General features: G+C 42.9%; 3 protein-coding genes across 3 annotated transcripts; all 3 read left to right on the top strand.

Annotated features, from left to right (window-relative positions):
* Window positions 1–1,668: 1,668 nt before the first annotated feature.
* On the top strand, window positions 1,669–3,908 carry LOC306966813 (calcium homeostasis modulator protein 6-like; the record flags this gene model as incomplete). Its single annotated transcript, XM_079561629.1, has 3 exons — window positions 1,669–2,227; window positions 2,332–2,618; window positions 3,746–3,908. The coding sequence occupies exons 1-3, from the start codon at window positions 1,679–1,681 to the stop codon at window positions 3,906–3,908; spliced, it is 999 nt and encodes a 332-aa protein (XP_079417755.1). The 5' UTR covers window positions 1,669–1,678.
* Window positions 3,909–5,894: 1,986 nt separating this feature from the next.
* On the top strand, window positions 5,895–8,824 carry LOC306966565 (calcium homeostasis modulator protein 6-like). Its single transcript, XM_079561365.1, has 3 exons — window positions 5,895–6,462; window positions 7,718–8,004; window positions 8,588–8,824. The coding sequence occupies exons 1-3, from the start codon at window positions 5,914–5,916 to the stop codon at window positions 8,727–8,729; spliced, it is 978 nt and encodes a 325-aa protein (XP_079417491.1). The 5' UTR covers window positions 5,895–5,913; the 3' UTR covers window positions 8,730–8,824.
* A 3,839-nt stretch (window positions 8,825–12,663) lies between these two features.
* Window positions 12,664–19,748, top strand: LOC306966568 (calcium homeostasis modulator protein 5-like). Its single transcript, XM_079561368.1, has 2 exons — window positions 12,664–13,797; window positions 19,040–19,748. Exons 1-2 carry the CDS (start codon window positions 13,240–13,242, stop codon window positions 19,430–19,432), a joined length of 951 nt encoding a protein of 316 aa, XP_079417494.1. The 5' UTR covers window positions 12,664–13,239; the 3' UTR covers window positions 19,433–19,748.
* The last annotated feature ends 1,451 nt before the right edge of the window (window positions 19,749–21,199 follow it).

Raw genomic sequence — 21,199 nt, 5'->3', positions numbered from 1 at the left:
TTTCTGTTTGTGGTATACCTGTATTATCTGAATCGCAGGAATGTTGTCACGGTTTGTGTGTCTGCTAGTATAGTCACTTTCTCTGTAAGTATATGTCTGAGAAAGCAAGTCCAAAACATTTGCTCCAACAAGCACTGGTATTTCTTGGTTGGATCTGCAGTCTGGTAGAATAAGTGCTAGGGTATTTACTTCCTCAGGTCTCCCAGTGATCACTTTGTGGAAGAATAGGTTTATTTCTACATAACCTATAAGGGATTGGCTGACCCCCTGCTCCCTGAATATCAAGTAAGTTGGCCACTGACTGGATAGGACGTGCAGGAAGGTGCAGCTTGTGAAAAGTCTCTGACACAGTGGCCACTTGGGAGCCCGACTCTAAGAGGCATGTGCTTTAAATGCCATCAACGGTTACTGTAGTTGCGCTTTGACCCAACAAGGGCATTTAAAAGAGCCTCGTCTGAGATTGGTGAATGGGAGTGAGCCATACTGTCTATCTGTTTGGGTCTTTTGCTCTTTTGTCACTTTGTTCTGCTTTGGGACGTTGCTTTGTGTGTACTTCTACTGAAACCCCGTCCAGTTTAAAGTTTGTCCATATCTGGCTTTCCACTACTTCTGCTTTGTTTTCAATTCTTTGTTCAATTTTTTGTTCTGAGATTTGTGCACTTTCTGGCTTTCTGACTATTTTCACTGCATCTAAAGCAAAACCAAGCTTTGGGAGCAGGCTTTGGTACTGGCTGATGTGGTTGCAACTCAGGCACAGAGCTGCTGGAGTATCTTTGGGGACAGTAGACCTTTGTTCATGTTTCTTACGTCTTTGGGACCTGGACCTTTAATTCTTCCACTTGTTTTCTTAAGTTCTCTGTCGCATTATGTCCCTGTCAGTGTTTCCCATGGGGACAAGTTCTGGGATTCCTTGAAACGACATAAGGGGGTTGGCTTGGGATTGCATTCTATCTGCTTTCATTGATCGTCTTTCTTCTTCTGTTCTAAGCTCATGGAGGATCTCTGGAAACTCTGGGGCACCTCGAAGAAACTGTACATCTGTCTATTGGCATTTGCAGTGCTAAGGACTGCGTGTAATCTTTTAATGTATTCAGATGCTTTCTCACCTGCATCTTGATGAGTACTAAACTTTGCAAAGATAGTGAGGAAACCATCATCGCCATAACCATAGGCCGACTGGAGGAACTTTACGTAGTCTTGTGGGAGTGATTGGGAACCCAACTGCTTCACAATGTCTGCTGCGGGTGACAGCAAGCGCTCCACGATAAGTCGCCTTTGAATATCAGTAGAATGACCATCGTGAAACATAAGTTCAACATGTAAGCACAAAGTCTCAAAGTCTACTTCACCAGCAGGTTTGGGCACTCGGCCTGAGGAGGAACGCAATCTTTTGGAACCAATGCCGGTCGAGGCTTCACTCTGTATAACATGCTCCACTATTATGCGTTGAACATCTTGGGGATTCAGAATGTTGGAGCTAAGCTTGGTTGGATATGTTTCAGGTCTTTCTTTGGTCTTGGTGTCATGTCAGAAATATGTTTCGACTTAATCTTAGCCTTTAGACACCCTGTTTTAGTGTTCGGAGGAGTGATCACAAGCTAAAGTTCATTGTGGAAAAGGCAGAAATTAAAAAAAAAAGGCACTACCACTCTTTGCACTCTTTCCTCTGCGCAGCAACATGGACGCATTCAAAGCCGTTATAAACATCGCCAACAAGCAGACCAACCTGGGCTTTGGACTAGTGGCTCTGCTCACCGCTGGAGGGGAGCAGATGTTCTCAAACGTGGTCTTCAAATGCCCCTGCAACCAGCTCAACTTCATCTACGGCCTGGTGTTCCTGCTGGTGCCCGCGCTGGCTCTGCTCACCCTGGGTCTCATTCTGTCAAAGAAAACGTGGAAGCTGGTGACGGGACTGTGCTTGCGTCAGGAGAAGGTCTGTGGGAGCTGCGGCCAGGCGAGATATCTGGCCAAGGTGCTGTTTCAGATTTCCACCATGGGCCTTGTGGCCCCCGTGACCTGGATAGCTGTGGCTTTGCTGAATGGGGTCTTCACTGAGTGCGCCATGACGGGGACCAATACGACTTTGTTCAATAATCACCTCTGTAAGGGTCGGGAGAAAGAGGCGGACTGCATTAAGGAGCTGCACACGTTCCCCTGCAGAAAAGATGGAGCCGTGCCTAAAGACGTGAGGGAAGAGGTGCTGCTGACGCTCCGAGCAGAATCCCAGGTTTGTCCAGTGAAGCTTCTGAAGTTGTTTCATTCTGGCAAAGTGAATCTGACCCTCTCCTCTGCTCCATCTCCCTCTGACCCGCTGTTCATTTGTTCCTCCAGGTTTTGGGTTGGCTACTGGTCGCCAGCATCATCCTGTCCCACCTGGTGCTGACGTGTGTGGCGCGGTGCTGGTCTCCAGTGAGCTACCTCCAGCTGAAGTTCTGGCGGCTCTACGCCCAGGAGGAGAGCTCTGCCCTGGACTCGCAGTCCACCGAACACGCCCGGGAACTCGCCAAACGCAACGTCAAAAGCTTCTTCAGCAAGACCCACCCGGAGGACATCCACACGCCCTCAAAGCAGGATTGGGAGCAAGTGTCGTCCCTCTACAAGTACCGCAGCAAAAAAGGGTGGGTCGCATTGAGTTACATCATCTCAGTTACAGCACAATGAGTAAATTTAGCTAAATTCAATATAGTCATGCATTTCTGTTTGAGACTGGTTAGATTATGGTTGGGATAAAGAGCTGAACTGTCCCACCCACTTCAAGTCCTTTGGTGGGTGCCGGAAGAATTTTTTTTAATTCCATTCAAATTGTGGCCCAGGGGCCAATGTGCCCCTCTGACTCATTTTAGACGGCCTTCAGGCTTCTTGTTGAATTGGCACACATCGTGAGAGATGGTACTTTTTATGAAGTTGCATCATTCTACACAATTATACCTCAAAAAGTAACTTTTTGTTGTGGGAAACAGCTGGTTTTAAGGTTTTAAACCTAAATAAAGGTGTGGGCCACAGATTAAAACTTTCCTAAACACACTCATTAGAAATTTTCACCACATTGGCCACTGATCTGTGGCCCTCCACACCGTATATACTTCAATATGCGGCCCTCAATGAAAAAAGTTTGGACACCACTGCTTTAAAAGCCCGGCACAGGCTGTGTGCAACTCATCGACACACAATTTTAAATAAAAGATTTATTTAACACTTTGTAAACCTGAAAAGTATTTTGCTGTATTTTCAAGTGTTTAATGCGTTTATTTTTTTCCAGCTATTAAAGATCAATATTGCATTTTCTAACGAATGAAGTGTAAGATAATAGGGCTGGGACAAAGTATTGTTTTGCAATATATTGCTTCTTTGTTGTGATGCACGTATCATATCAGAAACTATGCATCGCAGTACTTTTGATACCTCAGTTACAGAAAAAAAAATATACAAATGTATTCGACTTTTTTTGTGAAATCTAGATTTGGTGCTGATTGAACAAAAGAGCCAAACTTTTAAAATACTTCTGCCATTTGTGCTTTTCGAAATGTTTTAATCAATGTCAGACTGATTTATATTTAACTTATACATTTTATATCTTAAAGGCCCGATACCTGATTCTCTTTTTTCTTGTCGTGGAACAAAAAACTTGTTGTCCTCCTTGGATGCTACAAATATGTTAAGAAAGACAACAACTAACAATTCATTTTAGTGGCTTCCTCTTTCATTGTATTGGGCGTTTAGGTTAATGCGCTCTTGTTTCCTCCAGGGAGCAGCACTACAGCAACCTGCACCGCTTCGTGGAGACGGGGATTGAGACTCAGGACGGTCTGATGAGGAACTCCTCGATCAAATCCACAGAGTCCCACCACCACACCCCCGCTGCTCTGGGCTTTGTGGATGACGGACAGGCCGCACTTGGTTTAGTTTAGTTTATGTGAGCAGTATACATTCTGCTCAAAAGGAGTGAGCTGAAACAAAAGCTTATGAGCTCTACCCCCAAATCAATATTACATGGATTACATGGATTAAAAGCACAATCTGTTCATAGTAGAAATGTCACTAGCATTTCACATTACGATTCTGTGCTGATGCTGCGGCTGTTTTCTCAAAAGCACCTTTTTGACACGAAGAAAGAAGTCCTTCAGGTCAGAGGAAAGTTTAAGACTCTGTAGGAGTTTATTCCATTCTTAATATGTAACGTTTTTGAATGAGAAGGTCTAAGCAAACGCTGAGCTCACCTTTGCGTAATCTGCCGTCATTGTGGCTGGTTGAACTGCAGGTCCTGGTTGTCCGATCAGAGAAGAGCTTGACATTTTTTACAGATATTAAAGACCATGGATATTGGAGTATATAATTAACTTGTTCTGACTGTGATGGAAACTCACACAAGATAAAAGTCCTGCATTGAAGTTTTACAAAACTTTAACTACCCAATTCCTGGAGATTTCAGAACAAAGGGTCATGCAAAGTCATAGTTAAAAGTAATTAAAGGTCCTGTACCTGATGGACCGGATGGATTTTTTTTACTAGTAAAAAAAAAATTCTGTCTATTGAAAACGGTTTGTGAAAACAGTGTCATTTGAAAGTATTTTTTTCAAGCTTAAAAGCTAGTTTTGTTAGCATTACTGTAACAGTGACCCTGAAGGTTTTGAAACAAGCTTATAAATTCATCCCTGTGAAGAACCGGGCTGTTGGAAACACATTTCAACCTGGATAGACTTAAAAAGAGACAAAAGCAGTATTCAAAAGATGTATTGACAAATATATTTTTGGCTAACAGACCACGGTCGTAGTCATTGATATGGATAATAATGCATGGATGGGCATGTTAGCATTAGGGATGTTCCCCGGAGCCTGGACACTGGTGGTGGTGTGGGAGACCATGCAGTGAAGGATGTAGCAGAGGCAGTGAAGGGGTGGACAAAGGGCGATGATTGGCTCCAACGAAGGTGAGGCTTTGCGCTGAGGCTGAGGTGGAGGTGTGACGCAATCATTGGCTGGAAGTAGGAGACACTGAAATTAGTCTTCCAGATTTAATTTACACCAAGAGTTCATAATGCAAACTTTGGTTACAAAAAAACTATTTTACCTATTTTATCTCAAATGGCTGCAGCGCTCGGTGCCCCCTGGACTCTGTGGAGGAGGTGAGGGACAGGAGGGTATTAGCCAAGCTCACGTCCATCATGGAAAACACCTCCCATCCACTGCACGGGACTGTAGAGGAGCAAATTGATATTTCATTACATTTCTTTTTCTAAAAATGATTTAATAAGCACTGGAATTTCAAAAATTTAATGTATTTTTAGAAATGATTTCATGGTTTGGGCTTAACGGGGTTATTTACTTTTGTGGCCGGCATTAAAAAGCCATCCATTTGTTCTGCTGCTACCTGTGTAAACCCTGTTTTAGTTTCTACTTGACTCTTACTTAAAGGCCCTATACCTGATGTTTTAATAACAAATAATGAAAGAAGAAATCACAAAAATAAAAGGTCTTACTTCATTCCTGACTTTCACATATTTGTAGTGTCCCATTTCTTCAGAGGGACGAGTTTATAGCCACGTTTTACAACTTGCCTGGTCACTTTTCAGGGTAACTTTCACAAAGATGCTGGACACTGGCCTGAAACTTCAAGAAATTGTTGCAAATGCTTTATATTTAGATGCACAGTGTTTTCTCAGAAATGCTTTACAATACTAAATTATAGTCTTACTTCTGTATAAAGATTCTGTTGTAATCTCTCATTTTGTGACATTTCAAAGATTTTACCAGTAGCTAAAGCTTAAAAATGTAGTTCCCCTGTGGCGTCTGATAGTGAAACCAAAATCTTGGTGGTTTTAGAGAAGTGTTCCGGAGGAGTGGTCACAAGCTGAGGTTCTCTGTTTAAAAGGCAGAAGTCTCTCTTCGCACTGTTTGTCTCCTCTGCGCAGCAACATGGACCAGTTCAAAACCGTTATAAACATCGCCAACAAGCAGACCAACCTGGGCTTTGGGCTGGTGGCTCTGTTCACCGCTGGAGGGGAGCAGATCTTCTCAAGTGTGGTCTTCAAATGCCCCTGCAACCAGCTCAACTTCATCTACGGCCTAGTGTTCCTGCTGGTGCCCGCGCTGGCTCTGCTCACCCTGGGTCTCATTCTGTCCAAGAAAACGTGGAAGCTGGTGACGGGACTGTGCTCGCGCCAGGAGAAGGTCTGTGGGAGCTGCGGCCAGGCGAGATCTCTGGCCACGGTGCTGTTTCAGATTTCCACCGTGGCCCTCATGGCCCCCGTGACCTGGATAGCTGTGGCTTTGCTGAATGGGGTCTTCACTGAGTGCGCCATGACGGGGACCAATACGACTTTGTTCAATAATCACCTCTGTAAGGGTCGTAAGAAAGAGGCGGACTGCATTAAGGAGCTGCACACGTTCCCCTGTGGGAAAGACGGAGCCGTGCCTAAAGACGTGAGGGAAGAGGTGCTGCTGACGCTCCGAGCAGAGTCCCAGGTTTGTCCAGAGAAGTTCTGACATGGTTCGCTGCATCCTCTGCGTGTGTGTACTCAGGGTCATCTGCAATTGACTTCTTCATTTTATTTAGAGATAATGCTTTGTTAGTGCATTTAAGTTGGGTGTTTTTCAAGTTAAGACGTTTTTTATAAGGCCAGGGGCCACACCAGAAGGACCTCTGTAATATTCAGACTTAAAGGGACAATACGAAGTTTAAAATGTTAAAACTAAGTATTTCCCTCCCTCTACATGTTCCAGCCCACACCTATTCCCCACCACTGCCTCTAAAATCCTGCACTCACTCAAAAAGGTGTTACTTCGGGTCTGATGTACCGTCATACACGAACTAAATATAAAACCTGCAGTTACGCGTAAGACCTGAGGTGGCAGTAGTGAGTGTAAAATGTCCAAATTGAATTTCATCTCTTTAACATCAGAAATAACTTTAAAGCTCCAATGCTCTAAATGCGCCAAAAAGTTTTTTTTTTCTTCTAAAAGTTGTGTTTCCTCCTAACTCTGAGGGGAGTTGAACAAAAACACTGTTTTATGTTCTATGGAGTTTTACAGTTTTCGCTTTGACAGGCCTCTTTGCCCTTTTCAGGAGCATGCTTTGTAGGAGGTGCGAGGTGCTCCATGTTTATTTGGGTGCACGATGGCGCAGCAGTTGGCGCAGTGATGGTGGTCGATGGTGCAGATAGGCCCATTATAATTTCACACACCTGTGCCCATTACCATGGATGGGCCTGTGCATCTCCTGTATCGTATATGTCTCAGGGCTGGAACAGATTATTGGATCGGATTGTAAAACGTTTTACTGCAAAACCAAATATCAATACCTTATCATGTATTGTAATACTTTCAATACTTGTGTTGAAAAGTATTGTGACTTATTTTCCAGTGACAGCATGAACTTTTCAGTCTTAACAATTCAATAAATGTCAAATGGCATTTTGTTGGCAAAACTTGATCTATAGCTTTGGACACATGACTGTTCTTTTTAAACATTTAAAGGTAAATCTTCCTTATCATATAATTACTTACTCTATCACAATATGTATCAGATCGGCCCCTGAGTATCGTGATATGTATCGGATCATGACAAAAGTGTATCGTCCCAGCCCTAATATTTCTACCTGTGAGAGTCTAAACATGTGTTTTATGAATGAGACAATGAAGTCATTCCATTCTGCCAAGTGAATCTGACCCTCAACTCTGCTCCAGCTCCCTCTGACCCGCTGTTCATTTGTTCCTCCAGGTTTTGGGTTGGCTGCTGATCGCCAGCCTCATCCTGTCCCACCTGGTGCTGACCTGTGTGGGGCGGTGCTGGTCTCCGGTCAGTTACCTCCAGCTGAAGTTCTGGCGGCTCTACGCGCAGGAGGAGAGCTCTGCCCTGGACTCGCAGTCCACAAAACACGCCCGGGAACTCGCCGAACGCAACATCGAAAGCTTCTTCAAAAAGACCCACCCGGAGGACATCCAGACGCCCTCAAAGCAGGACTGGGAGCAAGTGTCGTCCCTCTACAAGTACCGCTGCAAAAAAGAGTGGGTCACAATGAGTTACATCATCTCAGTTACAGCACAATGAGTAGCTTTGTATTCAATTAAGCAATGCATTTGAGTTTTTCGGACAGGGTAGATTATGGTTGAGCGATAGAGCTCAACAGTTATCGCCCAATCTGTTATTTCTATTCTCACTTTCTGTGACAGTGACTCTGCTAGTGGCGAAACGTGACTCTAAACCCGTCCCAGGGAAGACGTGGGATGCTACTGATATGTTAAAGGGACTATACAGAGTTTGAATACGTTAAAATGTAGTATTTTCCTCCCCCTACATGTCCCAGCCATGTCCTAATGTGTAGAATAAGCCCAGACCTGTTCACCACAACTGCCTCTAAAATCCTGCACTGTCACTCAAAAAGTTTTACTTCGGGTCCGAATTGCCGTCATGCACGGGCTAAATATGGAAGGTGCAGTGACACATATGACCTGAGGTGGCAGTAGTGAGTATAAAATGGCTAGCTTGCATCTAGCTCCTTTTAAGAAAGACAACAACTGACAATTTAATTAGTGGCTTCCTCTTTCATTGTATTGGGCGTTTATGTTAAATCACTCTTGTTTCTTTCAGGAAGCAGCACTACAGCAACCTGCACTACTTTGTGGAGAAGGGGGGGGAGATAGAGACTCAGGACGGTCGGAGGAACCCCTCAGTCAAGTCCACAGGTTCCCACCACCCCATCCCCGCTGTTCTGGACTTTGACGAACTTTGAACAGGACGTTTTTTTGCAAGGAATTAAGCATTAATTTCTTTGTATAAAAAGAAGAAATCTATGACCACAAACTGTTTAAGAGGAACTAGACTTGATTTCTTACCAATGGGCGAGGAACGTGCCACTCTGACATTGCTGTAGTAGCACCCCCTTGTGGCCAGGGGCGACTCCAAAAGACACTTGGTAGACAGGATTCTAATGGGACTTCAGACCTCCCTAGAACGGCTTAAAAGCCTGGCTCAAAGTAGTTTTCTGTTTTCAAAAATTTGCTATGACCCATGTGACAACGCTGGCCTGGGTGAAATATTTTTAACCATGCTGGCTTTTGTTTATCAGCCCGAAATAGTGGAAGCATTTTCAGTGCATTGACTGGCCCAAGGCAATGTTGGCCATTTTTATTTTTATATTAAAACATAAAATGATTGAAAACTTGCAATACATTTTTCTCATATTGATGCAACATTCAGCAAAAATGTGATATTTCTCTCTCTATTCATGCAGTGCCGGTTCTTCGCTTGTACTGGACAAACTGCTGTAAAAAGACATAGGGACAAGAAAACAGAAAAAGTGAAAAATACTGATTCCCATGAGCTCTCTCAGATATTTGCATGAAAAACATCTATAAACATCAACTATCTTTTTGATGACTTTTTTTGATTGTTTTTATCCTTTTCACCCCACCCTTTCATTGGTTTGTTGCGAGGTTTGAAATGATTTCTCAGTATCGTTGGCACTTAATGCAGTCCATCTTACATTATCCAGAGCTGCTTCCTGTTGCCTCTTAAGTCTTGGCTTGACCCGTTAAAAGGCTGCGCTCATTTGCTTTGCACAATCTCCGGTCCCTCCGTGCGGCGCCCATGGTGAGCTCTCTCTCTCAACTTATAATAAAAATAAAAACAGTATTGGATTTTGCATGGTGTTTTTTAGACAATGTGCATGTTTATGTCGAGGAGGCGATTACAATTCTGTGCTGATGCTGTGGCTGGTTTTCCAATAGCACTTTTCTTACATTGAGAAAGAAGTCGTTCAAGTCAGAGGAAGGTTTCAGACTCTGTAGGAGTTTATTCCATTCTTAATACGTAACGCCTCTGAATGAGAAGGTCTATGCAAACGCTGAGCCGGACATTTTTCCAGTGATGAAGGCGTATTTTTTAGAGATATTAAAGACCATGGATATTGGAGTCTATGATTAACTTGATCTCACAGTGATGGCTTTCTATCGAACACTGAGTGTGTTTACCAGTATCCAGGTCACCAGTCAAATCCTGGTTATGACAATATTCTGAATATGATGTTTATGTGCGCCAGAGAAATACACCTATCTCTGTTTACATGAGCAACTGCAGTCTCCTGGGTATTTAGGCTCCAGAGCGGGGCTAATGACAAACACAGTAGGGATCTATTGGTGTGTTCCAGGCAACTAGTAACTGGTATTCTTCCCATTTGAAAATGATGATTTACGACCTCAGAGCAGAGGCGTATCCAGGGTACCAAGGCGCATTGAGTTGCCTTGTGTACGAAATGCGCGGTATAAATAAAGTTGCCTTGCCTTGCCTTGCCTTACCAGGGGGCCCCAAGCAGGAATGTCAGTAGGGGGCCCTCTGACGGCCGTTTTGTGCTCCACATTCTGTTGGAGCTGTGTCTGTTTTCTTCTAACACACTGCACTCTCTCTCTCTCTCTCTCTCTCTCTCTCTCTCTCTCTTCTCTCTCTCTCTCTCTCTCTCTCTCTCTTTCTCTCTCTCTCTCTCGCTCGCTCTCTCTCTCTCTCTCTCTCTCTCTCTCTCTCTCTCTCTCTCGCTCTCTCTCTCTCTCTCTCGCTCTCTCTCTCGCTCTCTCTTTCTCTCTCGCTCTCTCTTTCTCTCTCTCTCTCTCTCTCTCTCTCTCTCTTTCTCTCTCTCTCGCTCTCTCTCTCGCTCTCTCTCGCTCTCTCTCTCGCTCTCTCTCTCTCTCTCTCTCTCTCTCTCGCTCTCTCTCTCGCTCTCTCTCTCTCTCTCTCTCTCTCTCTCTCTCTCTCTCGCTCTCTCTCTCACTCTCTCTCTCTCTTTCTCTCTCTCTCTCGCTCTCTCTCTCTCTCTCTCTCTCTCTCTCTCTCTCTCTCTCTCTCCTCTCTCTCTCTCTCTCTCTCGGGAGGGGCTGGGCTCATGGTGCCACTTCAGGGAGTATGCGACAGCCATTTGTCGTTGCACCTTGTCGCTGCTGCTGCCGTGACTGTATTCTCTTGGTAATTTCTGTCAAATCTGTTGGCCCTCTGGGGGCCCCTGCTGGCTTGGGGGCCCCAGGCAGCTGCCTGCCTTGCTTAATGGCAAGCTACGCCTCAGAGCATTCCTGCTGAATAAAGTCATAAACACACGGCAAAGCAGCATTTAGCTAATACGATGCTAGTGTTTCTCCAGACCAGATATAATTCAAGACACGCTACGTAACGTTAAGCAGCGTTCGCTTTGCTGATGCCGTGGTTTTGTTAGCGTTTGTTACCTCCACTGGGGGTCGCCATTGCTGTCTTCACCTCGTATCTGAACTCGGAGGAGGTTGGAGTTTACAAGTTCTAATTACCACCTCGAGTGGCGTTCCAGTTGCCGGGAATGCACCATAAACACTTTAGAAATGTTGCTAACACATGGCTTTTTCTGACATTTCTCTACACACAGGGACAAGTACTATCCAAAGACAAAGCTCTTAAAACTGTAGAACTAGACGTGAGAAGTGTGGAAAAAATACACTTTAGATTTGTGCAAAGGCCCAAAGTGAGAAGTGAGACTTGCATTGCCTTGCTTTAAAGTCAAATGTCAAATGTATATTCGGACAAAGCAGGGTCTAAACCAGGACAAATCTCACAGACTGCAGCAGCACAGTGTTTCCGTTGACCTTTTTGAAACTCAGCTGCAATCTTAAAACCCGAATAACCAGTCGGACGGCTCACTTCCTCCAAAACAGAGCAAAACTTCCGCTAAGAAGCTGATTTTTGCAGACAAAGTTACGCACAACCTTTGTAAATGAAACCTTTAACACAGTTATGTCACACAGTTATTAGGGAAGTGAAGCTCCATATGTTCTGACCTCAAACTGTTTAGTTTAAAGGGCCTGTACCGTGATATTTTTCTAATAGAGGAAAACATTTTTGTGTTCAGACATTTGTGATTAATGACTTTTGCGCGATGTACATATAATTGTCTATTTTATCATGAAGTAGCAGCATCTCCTTGTTGTTCAAATTAAACGTGACAACATTTCACCCTGAAATGAGCAAACCCTGTAGTTTTGTTCTGGTTTAGTGTTAGTGTTAAAATGATCATCTGCAAGTTTGCAAAGTAATGAGAAATAGAGTGAAATTTTAAAGTAAATAATCTAATTCATCCCCTCTTTAACCAGAAAGCTCGATGGTTTGGAAAATGAGGAGAGCAGGAACATAATTTTCAAAAATAAACAATCAAGCTCCTCCCCCGCCTCCTGATTGGACCGGACAGGCTGGTTCACAGGAAAATCTCGTCTCATTGGTCAACGCGGGAGGATACTAGACTCTGATTAGTTGTTGAGATCTGGGAAAGAGGGACTTTACAAAAAATAATATATATCATTACTGAGTTTACATCAAAGTTCAAGACCAGGTTGTTGATTCTGCACATTTTATTACATTTTTAAATCTTTTGGATCTTTTGGATCACTTTAAGTGCAGGTTCACTCTTTGTTCACATACGGTTTAGTCCTGGTTTTTGTCTTGGTGGTTCATAGACGTTAAAGTGCACCTCTTGTTTATAAATCTGATTTTGAGCTAAACGTACAGAATAAAGCATCTAAGTCTGTAAACATGTTTGTTAAATGATATTAATAAAATCAGAATTCTTACTAAAAACACATCTCTTTCTGAATAAAGCACTAATCTAATGATAAAACATGGGGCAGTGGTTGTGTTTTCACCCTCAGTATGTGATTAAAGGGCAGTGCTAAAACGAGTTAGGGACCAGGCTAAATTCTCTGGCTAAATTTAGAAAGTAACTGAGTCAGACCCTGAGTGGGCCTGGTTTATGAAACCCAAATGACAAGTTTCTGAAGTGAGCCAGTTCTATGAAACAGCACGATTGTTTAGTTTTGATTTGCTGATGGTTTAGTATAGGGTTACTCCGTTTTCCTTGGTTTAGAAATAGCTGGGTCATCTTACTTCAGGTTTAATCCTAGTTCATCTTGTTTTGCACCTGCTTTGCTCTTGATTTACTTCTTTTAGCTCTTGTTTCGACCTGATTCCCTTTTGTTTAGTCTTTGCTTGGACGCGGTTTAGTCCTGGTTAAGCTCTTGTTTAATGGTTTTGTGGCTTTGTCTGCCTTGGCTGTCAGAGAGAGTGGTGCAAAGGGAGATGACACTATCTGGCAATGGGAGGAGTTTAAAGGGTATTTCCCGTTTCAAAGGAGGAGCTTTGCTGGGCTTGGTCTTGTTTTGTTTTGTGCGTGTGTGTCTCTCTCCTTCACTCTTGCTTCTCCTTCTCTTTCTCCTCCGCTTTCCCAGTGTGTCGACAAAATGCCCCCGAACGTCATGGACGGCTTCCAGACCGTCTTGCGCTTCTTCATGAACCAAAAGTCCACCATTGGCTACAGCTTCATGGCTCTGCTCACCATCGGCGGAGAGAGGGTCTTCTCCATGGTGTCTTTCCAATGCCCTTGCAACCACGACCAGAACTTTGCGTACGGGATATCCTTCCTGCTCGGCCCGGCTGCCGTGCTTTTCGTCCTCGGGCTCTTCACCAACACCAGGCTGTGGAGACTCTACACCGGGTGCTGCTTGGGCCCAACGAAGCTGTGCCCGCGCGGGAACTGCTTGAACTGCCTGAGGGCCCTCCTGGACATCGTCAGCGGGGCGTGCGTGCCGCCCATCATGTGGCTGTCCGTGGCGCTGCTGAACGCCACTTTCTACGAGTGCGCGGTGAGCGGGCTGGACGACAACCTGGTGGTGGACCTGTTCTGCGTGAACAAGACGGTCAAGTGCAGAGAGGAGCTGGCGCATGTGCCGTGCGACCGCTCCAAACTGTCGCCCGACGAGAGGATGGAGCTGCTGCTGATGTTCCGGGCACAGTCGCAGGTGAGGGCGCAGAGGGGGAGTTTGGAGGCATCTGCTGGTGACATGAAGGGGGTTGGATTTTCTAAGGCTAATACATGAATAACATTAATCTGATATTTGGTCAAAGCCCCAACTTGACTGTAGCTTCATTAATGACAACGGCTTACACTTGTATTGCACCAGTGTTAATTTCGTCGACTAAAATATTTAGTCTTAGTTTTAGTCAAAGTGATATTTTTGACGACTAAAATTGGACTAAAACTAAATTAAAAGTTTTTCATGAGACTAAAACTATGACTAAAATGTCCAGATATTTTAGTCAACTAAAATAAGACTAAATAAAAATAAAAAGGAGAGACTAAAATCATCCAAACTTCTATTGACCGTCGGAAAGAGCCTCAGATCATGTAAATCCTCTGCCAACTGAACAGCTCTGAGCTTTGTTCATGTGGAGCAGCTCCATGAAGCAGAGGAACCAGATTAAATATGATTAGAATTAATATTATCAATACAAAGTCGACTAAATTCGTCTTAAATTTAGTTGACTAAAATTACTTGCAATTTTAGTCGACTAAAACTAGACTAAAATTGAAGATATTTTTTTTGACTAAAACTAGACTAAAATTGAATTACATTTTCGTCAAAAAGACTAAGACTAAAACTAAATTAAAATGTGTTGTCAAAATTAACACTTGTATTGCACTTTACAAGCCTGTGTCACAAGTTCCTCAGAGTACTACATTGTCATTATTCATTCACTCCACACTCAGAGGTGGTAAGCAATTATTAAAGCCAGAGCCGCCCATTTACCACGTGGCTATATAATGTGTTGTTCATATCCTGAGCTATAGTATTTGTTTTAAATTTAATGCCCCGTAGTGGCTAGAATGAGCATTCAGGTTATTCTTACTTTTTTTTTTCACATACTCTGGAATTTATGCTCTACAAGGCAGGGGCCGGATTAAATCATCTCACGGGCCGGATCAGGCCCGCGGGCCGTATGTTTGACACCCCTGTTTCATATAATCTTGGTAACACTTTATAACAACTACACCTTATTTCGCCTTAATAAATGATGAGTTAACACTTAATTCATCATGAACACTTCATTAGTTAAGTGTGACTAGTGAATTAAGTGTTAACTCATCATTTATTAAAGCTAAATAAGGAGTAGTTATTATAAAGTGTTGCCCTATAGGTGCTGTTTCTGCCAACGAAATGGCTGCAAACCTGTCGATTATTAAGTCCCATGACGAGGATTGAGATTGACCAAAGCAGAGATAAACTGGAGGTAAATTCCAATAAATTGCCCCGCCCTAGGTTTTTCTACATTAGTGAATGAATGAATTAAAGGCTTTGTGCCATTTATTTTGTTGTATGTTGAGATAAAGGTTGGTGGTGGTCAGAGGGGCCAGATTTACAGCCACTCTCTCGTCAGTGTGTGCCCCAGGGCTGGTGTGGCCACAGAAGCAGAAAACCATCAGAGAGGAAATGAACAATACGAAAAAACTGACTTTTTATGTACATATGACAAAACATCTCATAAATCGCAGGGTAAAGCGCTGCATCTGCAAACAAGGGTTTTAACTAAATAATAGGGATCAGACGGGTCCCATTCATTCAGTGGCAGTTCTTGTCATGTTCTGTATCTTTTCTCTCTGGTTCACACATGGTGGACCCGTGTGAAGCAGCTTTAATGAGGTGCTGCTCGGTGCTGTTGTGGACACACACATGTTTCTGCAGGTTTCCACATGACTCTGTGTCTGCTGTTTAAATACTTCCTGTAGCATTCCCCAGACACTCTGCACTCATGCTTTAGATTACTGCGAGGACAACACTCCCATGATGTAGACTGGCTCAGACTTAAACATTCATCTTGATTTGAGAGATTTCTTTCACTCTGAAATGAAACAGGCATGGCTTATAAACCTGTTAGTTTAGTTACATTCGTCAGGGGTCATGTACAGCAGGGGCAATGCCAGGCCTGTGGGCCAAAACTGGCCCTCCATCAGGCCCTCAAGATGATTTGGAGGAATATTATTGGACAAATCAGAGATCAAATGCCTGTTAAAGTACTATTAACTCCTTTAAATTCATTATCAGAACACTCATTAAGGACAAATATGATGAACAACACTGGCATTTGTAGAAAGTTGATGCTACAGTTGGAGGGTCCAGTCTTTGGTCTTTTAACAATGAAGAAAATCGTCCCTCCACCCAAGCAAACTTGTCCACCCCTGAAGAAAATATGATTTGTGACAGATTAAGCTAAAAATACTCATTATATAGCCTTCAGGAGCATAACACTACTATAGACCATTATTAACCATGACTTAAAGGTATAGCGGAGGATGTTCTATTTCCGGGTGGATCATCAAGACGATTGGTCCTCCTAATTGTCAATCATTCTGGTGATATACCTACGTAAGGCCGTCGTGCGTGCTCGTCCCTTGTTAATTTCTGCGCATGCGCACTTTCACGCCTATGTGAGTTACGCTGTTAGCCATTCATTGCTGCTCGCAGAACGCACCGAGTCGTTTGAAAATGGCAGAGGGTCGCTAGAGAAAAAGTGTCTTCAAAGTGTATGAGAAGAAGAGAAAGGCTTCAGAAGAGAGAAACAAGACCAGAGTGTTTTTGGGAGATTCTTCCTCGTCGCAGGCAGGTAGAGCGTTTTTTTTTTTAAATGGAGAGGGCGGTTCTTTCCTAAAATTCGGGGAAAATCCTCCTGTATACCTTTAACAATAACCATTTAAAATGACATAAAACACACCATTACATCCAAAAAATACAGACAAAATTAAACAAAACTGATTCCACAAAGGATTTTTTGGGCTTTTGACCCTAGCATTAATATTTTAAAATTGTATGACTTAAAATAATGTCTATGTTTGAAAGGCTCTTGATGAGCTTTCTTGTGGAGTGCTCTCTACTGGCATCAGGGGGAATTACCCATGGTTTAAGCCGCAAATCATTTGTGCCCTTGAACAATGCAGAACTGCTCAGCGCATAATGTTAGAGAGGCTGCCCCATTTGATCAATGTTGTAAAGTGAAAACAAAACTGGGCTTACAATTAAAAACGCGCCCATGTTTCATTGTCCATCTAAGGAGCTTCCTCACGTCTCCAGTTGGGCGGGAACAATGTTATGACATGGTTAAAAGCTTTTAAAAGGTCCCCTTACTTGCTTTTAATGTAAAACCATTTCATCTGGGTAGGCCTCATAATCCAGCATTATCTATTAGTGTGCAAAGCATAACAATCTGTGAAGTTTTTGTTATAGCTGACAATGTTACTTCAATGAGACACAATGTTAGTAAGAATTGATTACTGCTTCCTCCATGACGACTCATCGTAATGGATTGGATCATGGAGCACTCAGCGGCCTCTAAAGTGCTCATTATTCCCTGCTCAGCCACGCTCCTTTCAGACCTCAATCCCACAGACACCAAGGCAGGATTTTGGTTTGTTAATCGCCGGGTTTTCTACATTTCGACACACGCTATTGGTAAGTCGCATTTTAGGTGCATTTTGTTTTTGTTCTGGACATTTTGAAAATAATCTGACATTTGTTATTAAAGCTAGGTATTAAGGAAACAATTCAATCAATTTTCTACTGTATGTTGAAATATGTTCCTTGTCTTTGAAGTTGCTCCCTGACGTTTTTGTTACATAAAAGTAGCTCAAGAGTTCGTTCGTTACTTTATTTTGAACATGTGAGCAACACAACGCACCTTTACAACATATTAAACGTAGAGGCTGTAACAAATCAGAAAGACAAAAGCAAACTTGCCAGTTCCCTTGAAAAGCCAAATACAAATGCACATGTTCAAAAAGGAGTGAGGAGAAGTTTAACTTATTTAACCCCACCCCCTATTTCAAAAACAGATTGATTACATCAGTTTCCTGTTCCTACATAGTTACTCAAAACTCGAAAAAAAAAAAAAAGGCTAAGTAGCAATAGCAACAAGGCTGGTAAGGAGTAATTTGGCATCCGCACAGTAAAGTGAAGATTACTGCGCAGTAAAGTGAAGTTTACTGCTCAGATTTCGAATTACTCCTGGTATTATTACGCCTTACAATATAGTTCCCCCTTTTATCCGCTTAGAAAATCCACATTGTTTAATTTTGTGTAATTATACTTTGTAGTGTAACACTTCACGTAACCATATTTAAATAGGGAAAACGTGGAAGAGCTTGGTAGCTTCTATCTTGACCAGTTTTGGAGCTATAGAGGAGAGGGGGAGAGACTAAATGCTAACGCCGTCTGCGCTGTGTTTACGTGATTGAAGGCACGGGGGAAGATCAGACAGGTCCTAAAGAACTCATCAAAGCTAAAATAAGAACATATCTCAGTGTGTAAAAACGGTGGCCTATTCCTTTAAGCTTGTGCATGACGGCACTTCGGACTCGAATTAACACCTTTCTGAGTGACAGTGCAGGATTTTAGAGGCAGTTGTGGTGAACAGGTCAGAGCTCATTCTACACATGAGGACATGGCCGGCACATGTAGGGGGAGGAAAATACTTAGTTAACATTTTTAAACTCCTTATAGTCCCTTTAAATTTAACAGGAAGCCAGTGTAAGGTGCACAAAACAGGGGAGATGTGCTGACGCCTCTTTGTTTACTCAGGAGGCAGCAGCATTTTGTGCTCTCTGCTGGTCCAAATTTATTTAACATAAATGACAAAAACTTAGAATATGTTTGTTTTCATATTTTATGTTGGTCGTCTACAGCAGTGGATCTCAAACTTTTCACACTTTTACCACCGCGTATAATGTTTGTTCGCATTGTTGACAGTGGCTTATTTGCATCAGCTGTCCCATTTTCCGACTCACAAATACACTACACTCACTGGGCTCCAACCAAATCGGTTTGCACATCAGACCGGCAACATGTGAGCAAAAGGGCTCCTCTCCAGCCTCGGAGACTTGTGCGGTTTCCTCCTTCCTTCCTTTGTGCAGAAACAGCTAATGTCTCACTGGAGGGTATTCTGTTTGACAAATGTCCCTTTCTTCAAACTGAGGAGAGGAATCTGAAGCATGAGCTGCGTCACACACTGAGTAATCTGTCAAACATGCCCTCTCAGCACCGCAACTTCCTCTTAATCTATGGAAACACAGTGTTATCATAAAATAATGCTGCAGTGCTCTTTCTTCAGTAAAAGTTTAGCTTTATATGTGACTTCGCTGGCCAAGCTCTCCAGTCTCGAGGCTTTTAGATTTGGGTAAAGCCGAACTGACACTGCTCTCGTCCCTCTCCTCAGATCCTGGGCTGGTGCATTATAATCATCGCGGCAGTGGTTGGCCTCTGCGGCACTTGCTACACCAACTGCCGCTCCAAAGTCAGCTACCTGCAGCTGACCTTCTGGAAGCGCTACGTGGAGAAGGAGAAGGAGCGCTTCGACGCCTACGCCGTGGATTACAGCACGAAACTCGCCGAGAGGAACCTGCAGAGCTTCTTCGAGAACAAGGACCCGACGCCGTTCCCCTTCCCGAACCACCGCGCCTGGGAGCAGATCTCGGAGCTGTACACGTTCACCCGCAGCGAGCAGTGCTACAGCACCCTCCAGAAGTACGTGGAGGGGAAGGACCACGACGACTACAGCTGCGAGAAGAGGCCCGTGATGGACATGGAGCACGGGATGGAGATGAGCTGAGAGAGGCCTGCGTTTGCAGTTTGACTTCATCAGGGCTGGCTCTGGGAATAGGTGACCATGGCGGATCCATCTTCTGGAGAGGGAGGGGGGCCACATTGCATGTTTAGGACTCCTGTTATAATAAGGCTAATACAAAAAAAACTAACAAAAAAGCAATTAACCTGTTACTTGCCGTCCGCCGAGGAGAGAAAATACCTACAAACTGGAGAATTCTTTAGTGTAAATATAATATTCCACATAGAGCTGACTTTATCACAGACGACACTCCCTAAATCAGAGTCTGTGCTGGATTTAACCAGAGCTAAATGTTGTTAGTGCTGCAGCGCTGAGTCTGCAGTAGGGATGGACGGATCGATACCACAGTATCGATATATTGATACCAAACGGCTACTTTTTGAGTATCGATATTGGGCAAAAAGTATCAACACTAATTTGCATATGTAAAAAGTAGGCATGGCAGCAATTTTAAACATAAAAGGACAATTTACATCTTTGTTCTGAGCCAAAACAGTCCACAGGAGCAGGGAATTGAACTAAACCAGCCATATTATTATGGTTTAGATTCTGTTTGTCATTAAAGTATTAGTTTTAAACTTTGTTTATGTATTTAATTTCACATTAACATTGAATAATTAACCAGTTAAAGTAATATCATTTTAATGTACCTATTAATTATATAAAATACCCAGTTTTAGAAATGTATATTGATTGAAATACATTCACCCATATAAAAATTACCGGTATTGGTATCGGCATTGGTATCAAGAAAAATGACCCCAAAAGTATCGGTATCCTATCGATTAAAAAAAAAGTGGTATCGCCCATCCCTAGTCTGCAGTGTACAAGATACAGGCTAACGTTGCTAATGTTGCTAACTAGCTGCTAACTTGAGGCTAACAGTTCTGGCGATTCTTATGCCGTTTTATGCCCAGGGGCTAATTCATCTGAAAAACTAACCCAGCGACTAAAAAGTCCTCAGAAAATCCAAATGAAAGAGATACAGCATGTTTATATTGAGCGAAAATGAGCTGCAGCAAAACAATCAAAACGCTGTAGCTAATCGCTAAGTTGCTATAAATACACGAGAAAGTCCACACGGAGCTGAAGTAAAGGTGAAAAGAGACCAAATAGCTGCAGTAATAAGTAACATCTCAATGCTTTTGTTAAATAAAAATAGATAAATGAATAAAGCACAAGCATTGAGGAGCTTTTGGACATGAGCTGTTCTGTCTATGATGGACGGTGCAATAAAAATTAAAAATGATTGAATGAAAAATAAATAAATAAAATGGCTGTACAATTTTGATATAATTTCTCTTAAAAGTGTCGCCTACTTTACTAAAGGAAATGTAAATGAGTAAATTAACTAATTACTAACCAATCTGCTGTGAAAAAGTAAGAATGTTGAAGAAACTGCCTTGTACTCGTATTATCGGTATTCGGTATCGGCAAGTACTTAACTTAAAGTACTCTTATCGATTTTAGAAAAAGTGGTATCGGTGCATCCCTAATGGTGATGTAAGTTGTGTTTCACTCAGATCTTACACATAGTTTTAGAAAGTAGAAGGTCTTAGCTTTCAAATGAGGTAACAACCCTAAGACAGCAGGTAACAGGTTAAGAATATTCATTTTCAGAAGATTTTCAGTATCTACATATCCACAAGTCCCATAATGCCTTGTTGCTGCACAGCCTGAGGGGAGGGGCTTAGTTGAGGGGAACCAAAGCCTAACAGTGCCCAGGGAATCACATTGGCAAAAGCTGGCACT

This window comes from Gobius niger (assembly GCF_951799975.1).
Source record: "Gobius niger genome assembly, chromosome: 8".
In the NCBI taxonomy this organism is placed as follows: Eukaryota; Metazoa; Chordata; class Actinopteri; order Gobiiformes; family Gobiidae; genus Gobius; species Gobius niger.
This window is presented reverse-complemented; position numbering and strand designations above follow the sequence as displayed.